The sequence below is a fragment of the Mirounga leonina genome, unplaced genomic scaffold (assembly GCF_011800145.1).
Source record: "Mirounga leonina isolate KUSES-001 unplaced genomic scaffold, KU_Mleo_1.0 Mir_115, whole genome shotgun sequence".
Classification (NCBI taxonomy): Eukaryota; Metazoa; Chordata; class Mammalia; order Carnivora; family Phocidae; genus Mirounga; species Mirounga leonina.
In genome coordinates, this window is record NW_023270268.1 from 96,587,391 (window position 1) to 96,609,250 (window position 21,860).

The following is a 21,860-nucleotide window of genomic DNA, read 5'->3' on the forward strand; positions in this document are numbered from 1 at the left end:
GTCTTATAAGCAGGTCTCTTTCTCTACCTCTTGTGCAAGAATATGAAGACCTAGAGCTGATGCAGCCATCTTGTGACCATGCGGCAAGCCAGTCTGAGGACATCTATATGCTAAGATTAGCAGAACAGAAGGAAAGAAATGATTCCTGATGAATTAGTGTGAAGTCACCTACCTCTGAACTTCTGTAAGATAATTAACTTATCATTTAGTTCAGCTGAGAAGGGGGATTTTCTGTTAATTGCCAAAGCTCCAGCCAAAATAATAAACTTGATTCTTCCCTTTGTATATTGGAAAGCACACTGGGATACCTTTATGATCAGGGGAATATACTCACATATTTTCCTCTCCTTTTCTATTCCTAAGGCATAGGCAGCATGACTACATTGATATGGTCTAGTGTCTCATTTCAGAAGTGTGGTCAGGATGGATATAAGCACAATCCACTTCCCTAAGCTACCAGTTATAGTTCTACTAATTACCCTAATATAATTAGAGTTTAATGACCATCACCCCTTTTATATGGCATATTAAACACAAAAAGAGTTGAAACCAGTTTGAGAGAGAAAAATCTTCTCTTAAGAGAAAATAAGACAGGAAAGAAGAAGAAATAGCCATTTCCAGGAATAAGGATACCATCCCAATAAATTTGAGTTTTTAACTCCCTCAAGAGCTCTAACAACAACAAATACCCTTGTTTTGATGGTTGCATTTGACCTTTTTCAAACCAGACAATTTTTAATTGTCTGTCATTTTTCTCTGGAAGTGACCATATTTCAATCAGAGCAATGCAGTATCTGGACATCAATGACAAGTTTGCTAAGGAGCTGTGGAGGGAACAAAAGCTACCACTGAATGGGAAATTATTGTCATTAACATACAAAATTCTACAAGTCATGTCTGCTGGTGAGAACTAAACTTTTGAGGATTAGAAAATGTAACCTGTAGAGAATGGACTATAGATATACTTCATACATGCTGAGTATCTTGAAAAATCAGATATGAAGATAAAAGGGCTCCTTTGTACTCTAGGGCAGGGATCAAACCATTATAAAGTCACTTACCCAAGAAAGGCATGGTGTGTGAACACTCAAACCCCAACTTATGGCAACAATAATAATAGTTTATTTCCGATCTCAGAGAACATTTCCTCCTGGGAATTCCTAAATGGTTTTAAAACTATTTTTACAAAATAAACATATATATTATTTTCAAGACAAGCACAGTCTATTCTATAATAGAATGTTGTCAATTATGAAAAAAGTAAAGTACCTCTACTATCTCTCCATCTTATTCTCCATAATGTCCCAAACCCCCAAGAGTAAAACAATTGAAACATACCTCACACAGTCTAGAGTCTCAAGGCCCATTTTGGGCTCCCAGGTCCTCACTTCCCCAGCCATTTCTACTTCTGTTGTAACATTTGTCCTCCATCTCCTTCACCCCCCAACCCCCCACACATAGAGTTAGGGTGGCAATAAAAGCAAATAATAAATTGTCTAGTGTCTATACCTGCAACCTGTTTTACAAGCTTGTTCTTTATACCAGTGTTTCTCAAACTTTAATGAATATCCTAGGCATCTTATTAAGATTCTGATTCTCGATTCAGTAAGTCTGGTGTGGGACCCAAGATTCTCCATTTCTAGCAGCTTCCAAAGTGAAGCTGATGCTGCTGGCCCCAGTCCGTGGTCCATACTTTGAATAACAAGGTTTTATAAAACTTCTAAGAGAAACAGCATCTGAGACTCAAACAAAACACACTAAATAACAAAATGGTAATTGTTTCAAAATGTGATGGGATTTGATAGAATTTGAGACATGCTTTTCTGAACACTAAATACAACAAGTTCTGGAAAGATTGAGTCTCAGTGTATCTATTATCTGTTGCTACACAATAAAATTATTAACTTAAAACAGTATCAGACATTTATTTTGCTCATTAATCTGAAATTTGGGCAGAGCTTTGCCATGACAACTTGTCTCTGTTCCACATGCCCTCAACTGGGACAGTTTAGTTGGAGTTTGGAGGAGACACTTTCAAAATGACTCACTCTTATGGGTGGCAGGTTGGTGCTGGTTTTCATCTGGAAGCTCAGCCAGGTCTGTGGGACAACCATCTTGGTTCCTCTCCATGTAGACCCCTCCCTGGGCTGCTTGGGTTTTCTCATAGCATGATGACTGAGTTCTAAAAGCAAGTATCTCAGGAAAACAAAATGGAAGTACATGGCATTTTCATGGCCTGGCCTCAGAAATAACATAATGTCCCTTTTGCCATTCTTTATTAGTTGAGGCAGTTACAAAGGCCTGCCAGATTCAAGAAGAGAGACATGAGACTCCACCTCTTGATGGTGAAGTGACAAAATTCCAGAAGAGCATGAGGGATGGGAGATACAATTGTGGTCATCTTTGGGAAATATAATCTGCCATACTCACCAACCCAAAATCCTTTTTGAACAAATAATAAGTTAATCATGATACAAATTTTCTAATTCTAGCCCAACACCATTCCGATTTATATGTATTTTGGGGAAGAAGAAAAGAAATACAGAGCATATTGGAAGAAATTGAGGAAAAGCTAGAAGAATAAGAGATTATCTGATATAGGGTAGGAAAAAACAGGAAGAAAATAGTTGGAAAAGTGAAGAAGGGTGTAGATATAAAAAAAAAAAAAAGGACGTAGGATGCAAGCCCATAGAACAGTAGATCTGAATATAAAAACAACTATCACTTTCTTCCCTACCCTCACTCTGCTACCTGTAAAAGAGTGGAGTGGATACTAACCTGATTGGTTGGGAAGCCGAATATGTTACTTACTGCCATTCTCTGGTAGGAAGGAATCAAGATTGGAGCCTAGTACTGGCCAATAATAAATGAATTGAGCTATTTTTCTCTTTTGAAAAATTTATGACAGCAGCAGAGTGAATTAAAAACATAAGACCTAAGCTTTCTCAGACAGTTCTCATCTATGGCAAGACCACAGTGTCATTGGAGAGGAATAGGGGCTGGGATCAGAAAGAAGCAACCATACTGTCTGGACCACTTACTGCATTTGCCAACTTACATTTGCACTCTACAACATGAGGTCTGATTCCAGTGAAAAACACACCAAGGGGCTAGATCGGTACTCATGCAGTTGAAGATCATCAAAATCGAATCTTCCAGTTCACACTGAGAAATGCTACTTGTGATGAGACAAGGAAACAAAATATTCTTCTGTTCATGCAAGGCCTTCTAAATTGGCTCCCCACACCTCCACATTTGGTCTCCACACTATCTTGCTGGGTGTGAGCTCTGTGCAAGTTTAAAGTGGTGCAAAAAAAGGCATGTTGCCCTCAATCTTTGGTGCTGAAAGTAAGATTCCAATGATGAAACCAAACAATTGCTACCCTGAAACAACACTGCAAAAATGAGAAGGGAATATTTCTACCGCAAATTTCACAATTCCCTTTGAAACAAAACCACTGAGCACACCTATGTATCAGAAACCCAACGCCTCTTAACTCTTGCTCTAAACCTCCCATTGCAGGTTCAAGAGATAAAGACTTCCCTCATGAAGCACTGTTGGCTGGTATGTGAGAAAGTTCCAGTCATCCTATTGAGATGGGTTCCTGGAAGGAAGATGAGGAAAATGATCTGCATTCTTCTTGATTTTTGCCCAAGCATGTCTGTTCTGTAGGCGTCCTGGAGTTCTTCCCAGAAGGCAGATCTCAAAATCTTCAATGCCAATCATGAAGAAGAGTTCCATTTACTTAACATAATTAAACTTGTTCAATGTTGTATGAATGAAAAGTGCCAGATTAAAAGGAGCAATTGCTGATCTTCACCTACATGTTTGTCCTGAGAGAAAGGACTGCCTCACTCACCATCCCCTTTCATTTCCTACGTCAATCCCCTTCTCTTCACCAAGGCGGTCAGCGAGTCTACCAGCGAGCCACCTGATCCAGCCTGAGATGACTGCCTAGATATGTGACTTTGGGCATGGCACTTAACTCCTCTATCTGTTGCTCCTATATAGAATTAGAATAAGAATGTTTGTCCCCCCTTATCTTCCTTTGAACTTTGCCTAAAAAAGGCATCACAAAAATGTTGAGGAAATTTTTGCCAGCAACATTTATCGCTGCCCTGTGAGGATACAACATGGGATCCCAACACAGGAAGTTTAGAAATGTGGCCTTCCCTACTACCTTCAGGCATTATCAGAGCAGCATTATCATTAGACACAATATTTTCAAATGTTAAAGAAAATAAACAAAGGATACTCGAAGGTGGAACCATGGTACTAAAAATGAGCAGTTTAGACCTTAAACTTTTTTAAAAAATGATTTTATGTATTTATTTGAGAAAGAGAGAAAAAGAGTGAGCATGAGTGGGGGGAGGGGCAGAGGGAAAGAGACAGAGGGACAAGCAGACTCCCCACTGAGCAGGGAGCCCAATGCGGGATTTGATCCCAGGACCCCAAGATCATGACCTGAGCAGAAGTTAGATGTCTAACTAACTGAGCCATCCAGGTGCCCAAGACCTTGAACTTTTAGTACACCACTGCTTCAATTTACTCGCACACTCTCTGATTTTACGTATCAGACATGCCAACCCTGGATAGTACAGATTCTCTTGATCCCCTAACCCACAGAAGAAAAAACTCAGGGTTCACATTCAAGCTGGGAGTTCCAGTTTTAGGGCACATTCAATATTGTTATGCCACATAACAATGTATGTGTGCCCTATAAATCATAAGCAACCTTCGATATGGTGCCTACTCTCTCTAAGCCTCTGTATTAGTTTCCTAGAGATAACATAGCAAAATACCTCAGATTGGGTGGCTTAACAACACAAATTAACTTTTTCACAGTTCTGGAGGCTAGAAGTCCAAATTCAACATGTCAGCAGGTTTGGTTTCTCCTGAGGTCTCTTTCCTTGGCTTACAGATGGCTGCCTTCGTGCTGTGTCCTCATGTGGCCTTTTCTCTGTATGTCACTCCCTGGTATCTCTTTGGCTTCTTATAAGGACACCAGTCAGATTGGAGTAAGGACACCGTTTTAACTTAGTCACCTCTTTTAAGATTTTATCTCTAAATATAGTCATGTTCTGAAGTTAAGGATTTTAATATATGAATTTGGGGTGGGAATGGGGGAGTGGAGGGATACAATTCAATCCATAACAGCCTCTGTAAAAATGGGCATCATGAGGATTTATGTAAGATGGGGCAGGCAAGAACATGAATGAGAAAATGCTTTATAAATTATAAGTCACCATACAAATATTGTATCATTGATATCATCATTTTGTCATTATAATTATTATTCTCTATGACATATTGTCAGTCTCCTGGGAAATCTGAATTTTTCACCTTTTGAAGAATTATAGCACAGTGGTTAAGAGAACATGCTCCAGAATTAAGATGTCTGGATCCAAATCCGGGCTCCACTATTTGTCAGCTCTGTGACCTTCAGAAATTATTTTAACCTCTCTAAGCCTCAGTTTTCCTATCTGTAAATTAGGGATATAAAAATAATACCTACCTTTTGGAGTTGTTGAAAGGATTAAAAGAGAGAGTGCATCAGAATGACTGATTAATAGTATATGCTCAATTAATGTGGTTGTTAGTAATAGCCATATTTAAAACTTGCTGCGGCTGCTCCTTCTTTCTCAGCCAGCAGAGGTCTCCATCATAGTCAAACTAGGACTAGCTTCCCCATGACAGTCTACACTGCAGCTGCCAAGCACATCCAAGGTTGGCAGAGAAAGGAGTGAAAGAATTGCCACCCTGTCTGAAGGAAGAAGAGCAAGAGAACAGGGAATAGCTAAGATTCCATGGTAGGATGCTATATGAACAGGTGACCATAGTAAGATTAAGTTCTAGTGCTGCTTCAGAGACTTACTGACATTGCCCTTAATTGCATCCCACTTTAGCTAGTTCTAAAGTTGAGTTAAGAAAACTTACTCACATATGCCTCAGAAAAGCAGTGAGAATGAATCGGCAAATGTTTTTGCAGAGTTCTCTGAAGGCAAGGAGTGATGCTAAACAAATATTTAACATTTCTCACAGTATTAAGCTTATCTCATCTTTTTATCACCAGTTATACTCCATGCCTCAGTTCTGCTTCCACTGTAATATATTTCCTTTAACCTTCTTTTCCCAGACAGGCTTACACCTCCAAGTTCAATTATTCTGTCAATTGTGTTTTAAATTGTACTGATTTATATTAACCACTTGGTATCAATTTGTTGATCTGTTGCTTCTTCTGTACCAATCATCTTTACACCCACCAAAAGCTGCCCTGGCAATTAAGCTGAGGAAGGTTAGAATTATTCAAGAGAAATTAAAGCATAGAAGGAAAGACAGTGGAATGACTGGGATAAAAAGAGCACTGGGGGGAAAACACACATGTACTAAAAAAGCATAGCACGCAGCAGATAGAGGCTCAGAGGGAAAAGAGGAGAGCGAGATAGAAAACGGATCCTGCTTCTGCCTGTTACACCTCGCTTTCAGCACCAAGGACAGAGCCTCTGAAGGGCTGACCCAAGCACTGATCAGTTTAAGGGTCCCTCCCAAATCCTCTAGAGAAAACGCATGAATTTGAAAGCAGCTATGAAGCATGCAGTAAGGTCTAATAGGAAAGCTGTAAGAGCAGCCCACAAGTGATTTCACCTTAGAGGCAAAAATGGGTGATTTTCTTTTTGTTCATCTCCACAGTTTCTGTGTCCTTGGAAAGGCAAAGTTTGCTTTGCTTGGCCATGTCTGCTGTCAGTAAGTGACTGCAGGAGCTGAGGTGCTAAACTCCACAGTCTCCAGAAATCAGAAGAAATTTTCAGGGTAAGTAATTTTTCTTTTTGTTTCCAATTTAATACACAGCATTTTCCTGGAAGGTTATTTAACCAGCTTGGGGTTCTGTGGTTCTCTAAGAATATTCATTAAAACTCAGTACCCTCTCTTATTTAAAACCCTGAAGCCCTAAGGAAACTGTTTTCATTTTTTTCTCATTTTTTGACAATAGAAACCTGTTCTCTTTCTCTTTTTCCCTCAAAATTAGATCCTCGTGGGCTCTAGAAACTATATCAAGGCAGAATTAAAAGATGGAAAATAAAAGCTGTTACTATCCCTGGGATTTGAATGGAAGTTGATTGTATTCCCCTTAAGGGTCTTACTTAATGGTAAGGGTCTGTTATTTTAAACTCCCCAATTTAGCATCCTGGTAATCCAGGGCTGAGGGTTTGGAGAGGCACTGTTTTCAATGGTCTATTTAAAGACAGGCTGTTTCCAAGTCATAATCCAATTATTCCCAACAGAGATATGCAGTACTTGAGATGATGATTGTGTATGTTTTCTTTAATGATAGCATATGATTTTGAGGATATTGTTGTTTTTTAATTGTTGGACTTTCATCACTTATTGTAGCTTATTGGGTCAACGGAAGTCATTGCAATTAGGCATTTTTCCAGTTCATGCATTTAGTTTAATCGAATACTATCAAAATGCACACACAAATAATAAAGCAGCAATAGCAAAGTGGAACTTGGATTCTAAACTCATTCTGCATGTCTGTTTGCACTTTATAGGGGAAGCCCTTTGCTTACTGATGCTAAAAGGTCAGTAAGATGTCTGTCCTTGGGTATTAGTGAAGAATTGCTGCTTGACACACCATTGGATCTCTTGTAGCCAAAGAGAAGCAAATATCATATGAAAAAGATCCTTGCCCAGACACTTGTTTATTTTTAGTTGAACATTTTCAAAGGTCTGAATGGCTAGCAGTGAGCAGGCGTGTCAAGCAAGGAAAATACTGACAGTATCCAAATGAATGCCTGATATTAAAGCATCTATACAGAAGGCTGCTTATTATGGAATATGAATTAAAGCAAATACCAAATAGATCTTACCCATTATTAAATTCAATATCTAATGCACTGAAGTTTGCCACTGATTAATATTTGCTTATTGATTGATCCATTGAGTTCCCATTTTATCTCTGCTTAAAATGATAAAATGCTTGGTGATTCAAAGTTGTTATGGAAAGTGGGAATTCTCTGTTTTATGGGGCAGGTTTAATTTGAGGGGAAAAAATGTATATAACCTTAGCTATTGGATCTCATTGGCCAGCTATGGTTTTTCTCTATACATTTGCCAACAATGTAAATATGCCCAAATATATAAATATGCTATATATTTTAATGCCTTTGTGAATCTTCATTAGGAAAGTAAACTAGACAGCAATTTTCAAGAATAAAGTGCCATAGAAATGCTAAAGACTACCTCTAATAATAATGACAATGTACCTCCCACTGTTTCTATGTACAGTGTGCACCTGCATTGACTTCACGGAGCTTGGTCAGGTGCTCTGAAAAAGCAAGGTTTTAAAATGAGTCTCCATTTCAACTTTGTCTCCTTCACCTTAATAGTGGAGTAGTTAAGAACGTAAAGTCTAGAAACAGGTAGATCTTGGGTTGAATCAGCTCCATCATTTATTGTTGTATGACCCCAGCAAGATAATTAACCTTTCTATTACTTACTTTCTTCATCTGCAAAATGGGGGTAATAATAGCACCTACTTCCTTTATCAGGTTGTTGTGAGGTTTAAATATGATAATGATTATAAATTTTAGCTATAATTATTAACTTTTTCAGACAATATAGAAAGTCTATATTGAAGCCCAGAACAAGAAAAGTTTTGTAGACTAGGTCAGGATGTAACTGATGGCAGAAGACAGGGATCTGATGCAAGTGAAGAGCTGGTCACAGAACCCTGCTTTTAAGGTGTTCTGTTCTGGGTTTAGGAAAAACCTTCTCTAACTGGAAATGACTCCATACATCAATGTCTACCCCCAGCACAGACACATTAAATAAGTTGTGAATTTGATATTTAAGGATTCCCAAGATCAAAGCTAGGCTCAATACAGCCCCCTACACATTATATAATCTTGAGAAAGTTACTGAACCTCTCTTTGACTCAGTTTTTTAATCTATAAAAAAAGGGATATCAATATCCAACTTCAGGGCTGCTATAAATATTAAAATGAGATAATATGTGTAAAGTACTAGTACCCTGCACACGGTAGTAAACAGAAGAGATGGTGACCACTGTCTTCAGAAGGAGGTTGTTTTTTTTTGTGTTTCGTTTTTGCCTAATTCAATATTCTTAAGGAAAGGGAACAAATAATCAAAACCTGGTAATCCTTAATGAGTATCTTCCTAACGTGCCTGGTGTGGAACTGAGTGCCAAAGAGGCACCCCACAAACATTCCAGGCAGAATGTAGCTCAGCACTGAGGGACTGAATATCAGTGAGGCCAGATGTATGTCATAGCTGATGGGGATCTGACTACTCTCTGTCCCTCTGCTTTTCACAAAATAAATTATGCACTCACTTTCAGAGATGCTAGAATAAACTATAAAGAGCAAGATAAATCAATACTTTGTAAGAAGTTCAAAGGCTCATTAAAATTTGTGAATAGTGTTATATATAATGAATCTTAAAAGAGTAAGACCAGCCATAATCTTCTAGTCCTTGCCTTCTCCACTTTCTCACCCCTCGACCATCCTTAACTACTAACACTCTTTGCTCAGGTCACCAGTAATCTCCTAATTTCCAAGTCCATTAGCCACTCTGCAATTGTAGCTTACTTGACCCCTGCACTTATTCCCACTTCCCCTTTAACAATAAAAGCCACAGTACTTCAAGCACTTGTGCCAGCATTATGTTAAAGCCATGATTCTCAATTGGAAGAACAATTTTGTCCCCCAAGAGACAATTGACAATGTCTGGAGACAGTCTTGGCTGTCACAACCTGGGTGAAGGGGAGTGCTACTGGTACTAGTAGGTACAAGTCAGGGATACTGCTAAACATCCTATAATGCACAAGACAACGTCCCCCTCCAAAAAAAATTATCCAGCCCCAAGTAGTGCCAAGACTTTGCATATATAATATTATTTGATCTTCACAATAACTCCATGGAGTGGGTATGATATCCACATTTTGCTGACGAGGAGACCAGGCTACCAGTATGAATTACTTAAAGAGTGATTATTAAGTTAACAAATTCTTCAGGCTTCCTGCTTCTCCCTACCTGAAACCAGTTTGCTACCTGGTAATATATTTATCAGAGGGAAAAAGAAAGGAAAAAGCCCAACCCAGCTCTGTGTTATATAAGCAATGCTGGTTTAAAAAAAAAAAAAAAAAAGACGAAAGAAAGCTCTAAGGAGGGAGAGAGTTGAAACAATTAGCTGAGAGGCGGGGAGTAATCCAGCCTTTCACTCACTTTCTGTTTCCGTCCGCCACAGCAACTTACCAGGAACTGCCTGGACAACCAAGGCTTACACCCACCTAGTACTACACCAAACCTAAGACCAGCGACAATACAATGCAAAAATAATAATAAATCGGAAATCCATGCAAATATGATTCCAACATCAGGCTCACAATCGATTTTCAGAGTTAAGGGTTTCCTTTTGTTTAATTAGCCATTGACAGTCAGCTGTACGATCTTTAAGTAGCTGTCAAACCTCAACAGAGTAAAAAGTCCAAGATGGTAACAAACATCCCCAAGGTTTTGTGCTTCCATCTTACCCATCAGGCAAGATCAGGCTAAGACATCATTAGCCAACTACAGACCCCACGAAACACTGATTTCTGGCCACTGTTTTCCCAACTGGTCCAGTTGCAGAAGGAAAGGTGTTCTGGGTCTGAGCTGGCCTCAAAGGTAGAAATATCCGCGAACAATCAGAAAGCATTGTATTTTTCAAAAAGCTCTTGGCAGCAGTGTTGCTATCTCCAGGGTAGCAGCTGCCCTTTCCAAATAATGAGAAAATTATAATTATTATCAAAAACTATTATTATGTTTTAAAATTTATTGAGTACAAACAGTGTGCCAAGATAAAGAACAATTTTCTTTAAAACAATTCTCTGAATTCATTCCAAGTCGGCCCCTTACAATCATTTGTTCATTTTAACACTTACACATTCCAGGATGAAACATTTCAAAGTGAGGCACAAAATGACATACATGATTAGGCCAATTCCCTCGTCGACGGGGGAGCTGCAGATCCCAGGATTGAGAGCAAAGCCTGGCCACCAAGGCAGCCCCTACCTCTGCCAGGGCCTGGAGCAAGTGTTTCCATGGAGGCCCATATACTCCTTGTCTAAGTATTTAATTATAACCAACAGACCAGTGAATAAAATGTTTAATACTCCTGCCTTGAAAAATATACCTCCGTAACCATCTGGAAGGCCAGGTTTGAATTTAGGATTCCTAGGTCCTTAAGAGTTCAAAACAAAATGTGAGAGGGCAGGAGAAGCTGCCTTCCACCCCAAATCCTGCCCCAGGGACTCCATCCTCCTCTCTCCCCACTTCAGGCTGTACCCAAGCTATTCATCTGAGCTCCCCCAGTGAGCTACCTCTTGAGCTCAGGGGCCCCAAATATACATGACACAGTCTACCCTCAGGTTGACAGATCCGGAATAGGGCCTGTGTTTTAGAAACAGGCTCCATGCAGTTTGGACAGAGAATTATGTGATCTTGGTGCCCAGAGTGTGGTTTAGAATAGAGAGTGGACTCTTGGTGGACCTGCTCCTCAGTGCTGTGGGAGGGCATGACCTCATCCCGTGGGGAGGACATGACAGAGGGGGTCCAGAGTGGGACCCTCTAAAGCACAGATCCCATGGCAGGAGTCCCTCTTCCAGCACACAAGGCTTTAATGCACAGGCATTTCCATATTTTTCTACAGGACATGGTGATTTTTGTCGCCTTCCCTCCCCACCCCCACCCCAGCCCCCCACACACACAAACCCGGCTGTGAGAGCCCAGAGTCCCTTGTTCAGGGCTGGCCCCAAGAGGCTGGTGTCACAGGGGAAGCTGATGGGTTCTGATACCTTTCCTACCCTAAGTCCAAAGTCCCCACAGTTTGAGGATTCGTTCATCCCAGTGGGATGCTGACAGGTCCGTTGTTATGGCTTTCAGATGCCAAAGGAGAGTTTTTGAAGAATCAGAAGGCCTGCATGCTAGTTCTGGCTCTAATAAGCTTTATGACTTAAGATATTCATCTCTCTGGGTCTCAATTTCTCTGTTTGAAAAGTGAGGGCTTTGAACCACATCAGAAGTTGAAAATTTATGATCATAGGTCATTGGCCCATGGACATGGGATTTTGGGGTTGGAGGAGAAGGGACTTCATAGGGGTTAAACATTTTTTGAATTAGTAACCAATCTTTTAAAATTAGGAGGTTTCAAGTAAAATTCCACACATGGATTTTTCCCTAAGTATAAAAACCACTGCACTGCCTCTATACTCCATGACTCTTGAGTTTTTCTCCCACAAGCCAGCATCCCACACCTACCACGCCCCACGCAAGATACAAGAGAGATATGGGAAACTAAAGGCAGAGACAGAGGGAGGCAGGGGAAAAGGCAAATGGGGGCCACAGAGGAGGGTAGAGAGAAAACAAGGAAAGGGGGATGGGAAGTTCGGAGAAACTAAGAGAAAATCGCTTTCTAGGTATCATAGCTTTCAATGTCTTACATATTTAATAGCTCACTTAATCCTCACAAAAAAAACTTATGGGATGGATTACATTGTTTCCTCCACTCTACAGAGGAGGAAAATGAAGCTCAGAGAGGTGCAGTAACATGCCCAAGGCCCAGCACTAGGAAGTGGCAGAGCTGGGATTCTCATCCTGCAACAGCTCTCCATCTCACTCAGAGTCCAAGCATAGCTCTTTCAATGGTCCTGCACAACCTCTCCATCCCACTTGGCTCCAGCCACTCTGGTCTCCCTTCTGCCTTCCACACACCAGCCTGTCCTGCCTTTGTACCTGCTATCCCTTTTGCTTGGACCACTCTTCCTGCAGATATCTGTATGGTTGGCTTCCTCATGTCCTCCAGGTCTTGACTCAGTTGTCACCCTCTCCACAAGGGCTTCCTGATTACCCTGATTAAAAATTTCCCTCAGATACCCTAGGCACACACACAAAATCCTGCCCATCTCCTTACCTCCTTCTCTGATTTATCATTCTCCAAAATGCATATCATTATCGAACATACTACATCCTTCATTTATCTCATTTCTTACTGTATTCTCCTCCATACTATATTCTTTATCTTACTTCTTACTGTATTCTCCTCCCCCAGTGGGCCCCAACATGAGGGCAGGAATTTTTTTTTCATTGCTGTATTTCCAGTGCATAAAACAGTACCAAGCATATAGGAAGTGCTCCATAAATATTTGTTGAAACAATACATAAAAATGTACCCAAGCAGCCAAGCTCCAAAGAGTCCAGTTTTACCACATTGTTTTCTGTCTCCTTCCAGGAAATCCACTGGGGTCACTCTTCTCCCTCTGGGCTATGGCGCCTCTGAGCCAGCTGAGCAGCCAGATCAACTCCACCTGTGGGGCAGAGAACTCCACAGGGGCCAGCTGGGGCCGCCCACACGCCTACTATGCACTCTCCTACTGTGCGCTCATCCTGGCCATCGTCTTCGGCAATGGTCTAGTGTGTGTGGCAGTGCTGAAGGAACGGGCTTTGCAGACCACCACCAACTACCTGGTGGTGAGCCTGGCTGTGGCAGACCTGCTGGTGGCCACCTTGGTGATGCCCTGGGTGGTGTACCTGGAGGTGAGTGAGCCCCAGCTGCAGGCTGCCTGTGTGACCATACTTGTCTTTGTCTTCCCTGAGTTCCTGGCCTTCTGGGCTCAAAATGCTCCCTGCCACGATCCTGGGACTAGGAAGGAAGGAGGGCTCCTGTCATTCTCCCTTTCCTAAGGGAACTGAAGGCCTGAGAACAGCCATTATCTGACATCACTTGCCCACATCAGAACCAAGGAGCCAGGAATGATTGTGTTCCTGGGTCTCCAGCATCCAGGTGACTGGGCTTGAGTGATGCTACTCATCCTAAAAAGGCATCAGGTTTAATCTCTGTGCCAATCATGTCTCAGGGATGTGGGGGGTTGAGGGAGGCAGTCCGTGGGCATCTTCATCAGTGTTTCAATGTACATAGAGGGATGGGGAACTGCTGGACGGATGCAGGACAACAGTGAGGGTGGAAGGGGGTGCAGAAGGAATTCAGAAAAACAACAAAAAAATTTTTTTAATGAATAAGAGGAAAAGAGAGAAAAAACAGTCTGCAAATAGATCAGACTTCTTTTGATAGTTTAGTTACCCTTAGACTCAGCTCTTTCCTCCTGGGTACCAGCTCTCTACAGACTCTGCTACCAAACAGACCAAACCTTCACATTTATATTTTTGATGCCTCCATTAATAGTACAGAGCCCTCGCCAGTCAGATAATGCAGCAGACCCTGGAGAATTCTTCTGGAGAGAAACATTTCTTCAATTTGAAAGTATTTTCATTTGAAAGTGCAACAGAGTCAGGAGGTGATCAAGACAAAACATCCATTTACTAACAAAGGAATCAGGGTGCCTACACCTGTTCAAGAAACAGATATTCTTACCAGGAAAACATGCAATTACTAAAGAGTTTTTTCAAAACACTTTAATGTACTATTAATATGTCCCTCCTGCACTGTGTATCATGTATCATTTTAAAGAGGTATCCAATGAAGGATCAAAATGATGCTATGATTAAGAGAAATTAAAATTCATCAAATTAATATCTCGGTTAATATTAATAGTGAAGGTGACAGTTAATTAAGTATGACATATCACACGAGAGCAAAAACCTCAAACATAGACCGCCTAGGCTGCTACCCCTATTAAAGAATGACTGGGAACTAAAATTAGACTTATGATCTCAAAGGGAAAACACAAAGGAAAGAAATCAAGAAACTAGAAAAGGAAAGGAAAAGCAGAAAAACATCTAGGCTGATTGGGATAGATGTAAAGGCTAAGGGAAGAGTTGGAAAAAAAAACCAAGCATTAATTTTTCCCTGTTAGGATAATCTTGATGGCAAAAGATCTTGTAATTATCTTGACTTTTCTGTCAACCCAAACTGAGACAACCTTGAAGTCAGAAGCTATGTCTTTGTTCTTTTTTTTTTTCCTATAGTCTAAACACACTACCTGGCACATAATACGTGCTAAATAAATATTTCCTATATGAATGATTAAATGAATCTTTTCTGTAATGTATGCATTAGATGGGCAATTCCTGCTTATACCATTTGCAGCTATATCTATTGTTTCAATGAACTGTTTATTTTTTTTACATTCAATAATAATGAGACTGAAAAGGAGTTAGATAACATGTGATATTTCTCCTCGAGAATAAGGCAGATTTAGAGTGCTACAAACCAGTATGGATTAGTTAATGATTCATAACACCACCATCCCACACCTCAAAGTGTTTCTGTCCACCCCTATACATTATAAGGTTTCTTAAGTCTTTCAGAAGGCTGAATGCCAGAAAGAAATACAGGATGAAGACCTTCACTCTAATATTAATTTAATTGCCTCTGAAATAAAACCAGTCTTTTGGTATCTATAACAAAGCCACTCAAGGTCCCTCTTCAACTGTCCATTTGGGGTTGCTTCCAGGACTCTGGATAGACCATATTGGAAAATCTTTGTAGATACTGGTGTAGGATATTGACATTGTGATTTTTCCATGCTAGACACCCATGGCATCCCCTGCTAGCCACACCTGCCAAAATTGATGATGTCCCCCTTCTGCTGAGCATAGAAGAGCAACTGAGCCCACAGAGAGCCAGCATGAAATGTTACCAAAGGCTTGCTGGACGCTCTGCAGGGTGGATTTATGAGTTTTCTCCTATGAGCTCTGGTGAAGCTCTTGGTTCCCCATCATAAAAATGAATACGCATTCTGTCCAACAGGTTATTTGGTGCAAGTGTTCAGTAATCAAGAGCATGGTCAAATAAGTCTGCAATCACATAAAGAAGATTTGGGAGACATCTCTCCACTGGGAAATGGGCTTTGGGACCTCTTTTTGGTCTTCCCTACTTGCTTTAAAGCTCTAGTCAATGCTACTTAATATTTCTGTACCACTTTAGCCAATAGTCCACTAAGGGTCTCTATCAATAAAAGAATATGACTTAAAGCAACCATAATTAACAGACAACCAGTTAAGATATTAGGAAGGTTCTATTCCAAAGGAGTGGGTCTCCCTAACCCACCACAGTATATGCTTTTTTTCATCTTCAATACCTGCCTGCTTTCTGTGGACCTGAGAAGCAGACAGGGTATCTCAATGAGAGAAGAGAGTACCTTGAGCCCTTAAAAGGACTGTGGATGTATAAGTCCATGTGTCTCAGAGAAGAGCAAAGCATTACTCACACTAACTTGTCCTAATGGTGGTACAGTTTGAGTAACTGGTCTAGTAATTACATGATTATACCTAAGGGCTCCCTTGGAAAGAGGAAAGGATGCAGTGTTGACCATAGCATAGAGACTGCTGTAAGGCTTGAGGGCCCCCAAGAGGACAGCACAGAAATGAGAAGAACACCATGCAGTGGCCAAATTAACTGCCAAATTCACAGCTTCCTATGCTTTGATTTGAATACATCTATCTTCTTTGAAGGAAATATTGGCTCATACTGGCCAGATACCTTCCTTTGAAGGAAAATTGCCTAATTTTTCCAGGCACCAGTATGTATGCTGTAAATATTGGAAAACTTTACTCACTGCGACTTAAACAAATAGGCGTTCCTTTTCTCACAGAACCAGAATTCTGGAGGAAGGGGATTGCTGGTGTTGATTCAGCTGCCCCATGGTGTCATCAAGGACCAATCTCTTCCATCCTTGGCAAACTGGCTTACTTCCTCATGCTGCTCACAGGATGGCTGCCATGGCCCTCAGCATCATGACCGTATTCAAAAATAGGATGGATGGGGACAGTGGAGAAAGAAAGAGAGAGAAAGGGGGGAAAAAAAGCCCTTTCCCTGGAGCACCTCAAAGCATCTCCTAAAGGACTTCCCTTAAGTTTAATTAGCCAAAATTGGATCATAAGGGAAGGAAACAGGGGAGGATAGAAAAGAAAGTGAAAATGTGGGTTTTATTTAAAAAGAGGATGTGGTAATGAGGAATTGATGTGAGATGGGCAAATAAAATGTCACAGAACACTGTGCTTCTGGAATTCACTGGGATTGCACAGGGTTATGCTATGAGAAAGACTCAGAACTGGAAGTCAGAAGACCAGGAATCAAGTGAATAAAATGGAGGTGACAGGAATACTTTTCCTATCTCATAGGCCTGATGTTAGGCTCAACTGTCGTCAACCTCGAAAGTGCTTTGATAACTCAAAGGTGTGAACTATAAATATCTCAGTTAAGACACTTAGTAGTAAGTAAAAGAAAACTTAGTTCCAGCTCACTTAAGCAATAAACAGAATGCCTTTTTCTTTCACACCAGGGACTTTAAAAGTCCTGTGGTAGGGTGGGCTGCAGGCACAGTTTGAACAGGGCTCCAGCTCCATTTCTCCACAACTCTCTCAGCTCTCATCTCTGTATTGGCCTTATCCACAGCATAGGGTAAGTTGGAGGCCTCACATGTGTACACCACACTATTCACACCAAGAGAGAAAATCTGTGTCCCAGGATTTCTAGTATAAGTGCTAAGGTATACTTCGATTAGACTGGCTTCTGGCCCATGATTTTCTCTGAACTAATCACTGGAGAGAAGAGCTGGTTTAGCAGAGATGATGTGTTCCTTCCATGGCACACATCAAAGACCTGCTCAGGAATTCCATGGTTTCCCAGTGGAATCCAAGGACTATCGGAACGAAGGCAGAGGACAGCCAGCATGGACACACCACAGTGGTTTTCACGGCACCATCCTCTTCATTAAGGCACACGGGAGCCTGGGCTTGGGCAGGGGGACTAGCAGGGGCTACTCACTGACCTTCAGTTTTCTTTGTCCTCAGGCCTAGCAGAGAAGTTCAGGATAAAAATCATGCAGGTGATCTCAGAGTAGGTTATATCTCAGCGGGCTCTGGCCTGGCTGTCTCTTTAATTCAGTTTGCAGCATTTTCTCGAAAACTCTTTTCTGTTCCATAACAAATAGTTCTCTCTCTGATTCCCTCTCAAGTTTTTAATTTCCTGCTTTAGAAGCTGCAGTCTGTGTGGAGCTCCCTCTCCAAGCACAAACATCCCATTTTGTTCCACTCGGTTAAGCACCTTTTGTGATGTTTAATGCACTTATATCAGGGCAGAAAGGCAACGTAAGCAGCCGGAGGAACCTTTAGAATACTAAACTCAGACCACTTGGGTCCCAGTGTGGACAGGAAAAACGACGTGAGAACTGAGTACTGTACACCAAGCAAAAAAGAGCAGGGGGGTAGCATTGAGGCAGGGAAACCCACCACAGACACTGATCAAGGTCAGATAATGATGGGAAAGAACAAAACTGTTTTGGGAGAGAGGAACCTTTGACCCTTGTAAGGACACTGATTGTAAAAATAAAGGAGAATCTGCATTTTCAACGGGTTCTTCCATGACTCTTATGCATCTAAACTTTGAGCAGTTCTGAGCTAAATCTTTATTACAGAGAACTGCTTGTTCAAAACACAAACTACTGGGTCTACCCCAGATCTACCAAACCAGAATTTCCAGGGATGGCTCTGGAAGTCTATAGTAATTGTACCAGCCCCCCTGCCCCAGCCCCACTCCTACCCTAGGTAATTTATGCAAGCAGCTGGCCACCTGCTACAAACTGACATTTAGGAAACACTAATCTGTAAACTGGCCCCCATTTCACAGATGAGGAAACCGGGATTCAGATAACTGGATCCCCTATCTTGCCTCATAACAATCCCCCTGCACCCCAAAAAAATTCCAAATGTGGCAAACATAAATGGAATGAAGAGGCTAGAGAAGTAACTCCATTTTTGCCCCTTAGACATCTCCCCAAACAACTAAAAATCCATCCTTAGAGCAGGAATTCTTCATCAGGGGAGTCCATCAACTTGGATGTAAATAAAATTACTTCTTTATTTTCACTAAACTGAAACTTAGCATTTTCTTCAATTATGAATGTAGGCATCAACCCACAGCAGAAGCAATCCTTAGTGTCCCCAATAGAAATCACAGATATTTATATTTTCAAATCCCATTAGAGTTGTTGTGGACACCTTGAAATACCATCTACACTCACGAGTACTTTGAAATTACAGGGATTTTGGACCTGCTGCCAGGCTTTGTTATTTAATGCATTATTAAAGAAGCACATATATTAAAATACTTTGGTAACTGTATTTCAGTATAATTGGTATTCTTTGTGATCCACTGTATTTTATTGTCTGCACTTAAAAATATTCTTCTGAGAAGGGAACCATGAGACCAAAGGGATCTGTGGAACACAGAATGGTCAAGGAACGCTGCTTTTAGGGATGACCATTTCTGAAGACAATGTCATGCCCACTACCTTGACCCCCACATCCTCAGACCAGCATTTCCCAAACCTCCCAGGCAGTAGAATAATCACTGGAGGGATTTATTATTCTAAGTGGGTCCTGAAAATCATTTTGTTTAACAAGAGCCTCAGGTGATTTGGGAAACGCTGCCTTATAATCAATAAATTTGGGAAATGCTGCCTTAGGCTGTGTCTGTTGGAAATCAATAGCCAACTTCAGTACCTGAAGACACTTTCTTGCTTACTCCCACCTTCTGCATTGCCAAAGGGAGTTAGTTATATTCATTAGCAAGTGAGAGTAACACCACCTGGCTGCTGCAGAATTCTGTAGTGAGTTATTCATTAGAATTTAGGAGAAAGGTAGAATCATGTCTCTAACGAGCCTCAAATCCATCAGATTTTGGTTTTGCTTTCTTTTTTTTTTTTGCTTTAATTTCAAAACTCCCTCCCCCGCCCCCTTTTTTTTAAAGATTTTATTTATTTATTTGAGAGAGAGAGCTTGAGAGAGAGCGTGAAAGGGGAGAGACTCAGAGGGAGAAGCAAGCTTCCAGCTGAGCGGGGAGCCCGATGCGGGACTTGATCCCAGGACCCTGGGATCATGACCTGAGCCGAAGGCAGATGTTTAACGACTGAGCAACCCAGGCGCCCCCACCCTTTCCCTTTTATGTTCCCCCACACTTTGTCCTTACCTCACCATCAGCACTTTTCCCATCGTATCATAGTTATTCTCTTGGTGTCTCTCTCCCGGGCCCTCAGTTCACCCACACCCACTCATATATGAGTCCCCTTTACGTGCTCACACTGTATGCTGAGGCCCTGGGGACAAAAACAGGTTTCACTTATTTCAGTATACTCACCTAAGCAAAGTACCAGGCCCTCAAAACATATTGGCTGTGTGGTGGATGGATGGGCCAGCACCAGCTCCCCTCCTTCCTATGATGGCAGAATGCAGTGAACCTGGAGGCTTCCCAGCAGGGGTACAGCAGGGCGCTAACCTGGAGAGGCAAAATAGAGCAATCATTAATATTAAGGGTTTGAAATGCCAGCTTCAGCTTTGCGCATGGCAGTATCGTAGCCAATGAGGTTTATCCGAAGTGCAATTATTGCTAATTGAAATACCAGCTTCTTTTACTAGCTATGTGTCCTTGGGCAAAGCACACAACCATTCTCAGTCTCCATTTCTTTACCGATAAATTGAAAATAATATTTGCCTCATTGGGTTGCTCTGAGACAGCTTTGAGAGTTACTTGGGCATGGTCATGGCCCTTTGCAGCTCTATTGATTGCTCACTCTTATTTACTCCATGTGGAGGACTCGAGTAAAAAAAACAAAATAAGTATTTTCACTATACATCCACCAGTTAAGAGACTTATTTTAAGGAGTAAGCTCCAGGGAAGGCTAAGTGATGCACCTTAGTGGGAGTTACTTCAATCTGCTGATCAGGCTGTTTTCTTTTTGACACTTCACTGAGATCAAGGAGAATGGGGATTTTCATGGCGGAATTAGAGACGGAAGATGAGGACAGCCAGAATGGGGGGGAGGGTGCACAGGAGAAGCCAGGGGGAGGCTTGAAGGGCTTTGGCCGCGAGGGGCTTAAGAAGCAGGGTAGCAAAAAACCTGCTGGGTGTGTGCTTTCACTAGACCCCAAGGCCAACAGCCACCCCTGTCCTTTGCACTATTTTTGGAACCCTGTGATAGAGGCGATCAGAAAGAGGGTGCCTCATTTCCTAGAAGGGAGGTGATGCCGTTTGTCACACAAAAATCCTTGCTGAGCACATGGCTTTCTCCCTTCCCCTTGTGTCTGCCCATCCCCATCCTTTTCCAGCACCTGCCCCCTCCTGACCTGACGCTGCCTTGGAGCAGGGCAGGTCGTGACCTACATTCCCGTGGGCTGTCTGCTTCTGCTGGCTGTGCTACCCTGGGTGGGGTGCTGACCCTCTCCCAGTTTTTGGCCCTTTCTCTGCCGTGAAAACAGTAGCCACCCCTCACAGGATGAGAAGTAGCCAAGAGGCCATGTATGTAAAGTGCTTTGCAGAACATCAAGACTTAGTAAGCATTCAATAAGTGTTAGCTATTACTATTAATATAGATTAGGTCAGAGACCATTCACTCTTCCAGAATATATCTGCGTGCTGGGCCCTGCTCTAGGAGCCAGGGATGCAGCAGCAAACAAGTCAGAGTCCCTGCTCCTACAGAATTAGGTAACAGTCATTTACTTTCCTCTAAAATAAGTGTATAATTTGTCCCCAAAAAGCTTTAAGAGCACACACAGTAAAAAACAAATTCAGTTTTCAGAATCTAAAGTTTCAAAGCTGTAGAAATTCCCAAAAACAGGTTTTGTGGGCCAGTGACACATGTAAAGTAAGTTTTCAATAAACATTAGATTGTATTAACAATGTTCGGCCCTCATGATGATCTCTGGTTATTTTATTTAAGAATGCCTTGCTCCTCAGTTACCATATCAGTTCTTCAAGGACAGGGTCCGAAGTACATTTTTAAAACCTCTTAAAACACATAACAAACCCTCCTTCTGTGAACTAAGTATTAAGAGCTTCACAA

The 21,860-nt window shown here is 41.5% G+C and overlaps 1 protein-coding gene and 1 pseudogene across 2 annotated transcripts in view; both read left to right on the plus strand.

Annotated features, from left to right (window-relative positions):
* Positions 1-13,326: 13,326 nt before the first annotated feature.
* The window catches only part of DRD3 (dopamine receptor D3), a 31,909-nt gene continuing 23,375 nt past the window's right edge, over positions 13,327-21,860 (plus strand). For both annotated transcript variants that reach the window (XM_034990412.1, XM_034990421.1), the window contains exon 1: positions 13,327-13,596. In XM_034990412.1, coding sequence (XP_034846303.1) covers positions 13,327-13,596 — 270 coding nt within the window. The remainder of the gene's footprint in view (positions 13,597-21,860) is intronic.
* Positions 20,352-20,522, plus strand: LOC118007142 (annotated as a pseudogene).